The 776-nt window shown below is 48.5% G+C and overlaps 1 protein-coding gene across 1 annotated transcript; it reads left to right on the plus strand.

Annotated features, from left to right (window-relative positions):
- Positions 1-455: 455 nt before the first annotated feature.
- Positions 456-633, plus strand: SARC_16220 (hypothetical protein; the record flags this gene model as incomplete). The annotated part of the gene is made up of 1 exon (XM_014289670.1): positions 456-633. A coding segment is annotated over one exon (178 nt), but the record flags the coding sequence as incomplete, so codon positions are not given.
- Between the last annotated feature and the right edge of the window lie 143 nt (positions 634-776).

Here is a 776-nt window from a genome sequence, read left to right on the forward strand (position 1 = left end):
AGCGGTATCATTTGTTCTCAATCGACGGCCTGTACTCTTGATTCATTGTATATACCCCCAGTTAATTCCCGGTTAATTGTCCACCCTCACCTAGGCCCTGAGTCCCCGTGAACGGATGGCGTTGACCTGTCAGTGTCGGACGTTGATGTTCGATACCATCATGAATGTGATGGTCAAACTGTACTCACTCAACTCAGCACTACGCGCGATCAAGACAGGTGAGTGTGAGTGCCCGCATGGCACGAGTATGTATGTATGGCACAAACACGGGCAGCTATATACAGAACACACAGACTTCGTAGATAGATAGTAGGTATGTTGGGAAAGGTATATGTTGCACCAGGATGTGTAGCTATATATAGAACACAAAGGCTTTATAGATAGTTAAATAAGTGTACTGGACATACTCATATGTACGCACATATCACACCCACATACTCGCAACCATCGTGCAGATGACGAACGTGCAGCCAAGCTAGGGGCGATGGTAAAGAGTGCGCTGGTGGGTATCTGTCGGATGGAATACACCAGCATCACCAGCCTCCGGGCCAGCGACGGTAGGTGGTGTGGGGATGGACAATTAACCAGGAGTGTGTCCGAAGCAGTAGACACTGGCTTCGCACCTATAATGGGGTGCGCAGTTGCGGTTATAATTGCTTTTAGAACTGTTTATGCACTTGTGCTGAGGCGCGCGTGCGCGCGTACACACACACACACACACACACACACACACACACACACACACACACACACACACACACACATATATATATATA

This window comes from Sphaeroforma arctica (assembly GCF_001186125.1).
Source record: "Sphaeroforma arctica JP610 unplaced genomic scaffold supercont1.7603, whole genome shotgun sequence".
Lineage (NCBI taxonomy): Eukaryota > Ichthyosporea > Ichthyophonida > Sphaeroforma > Sphaeroforma arctica.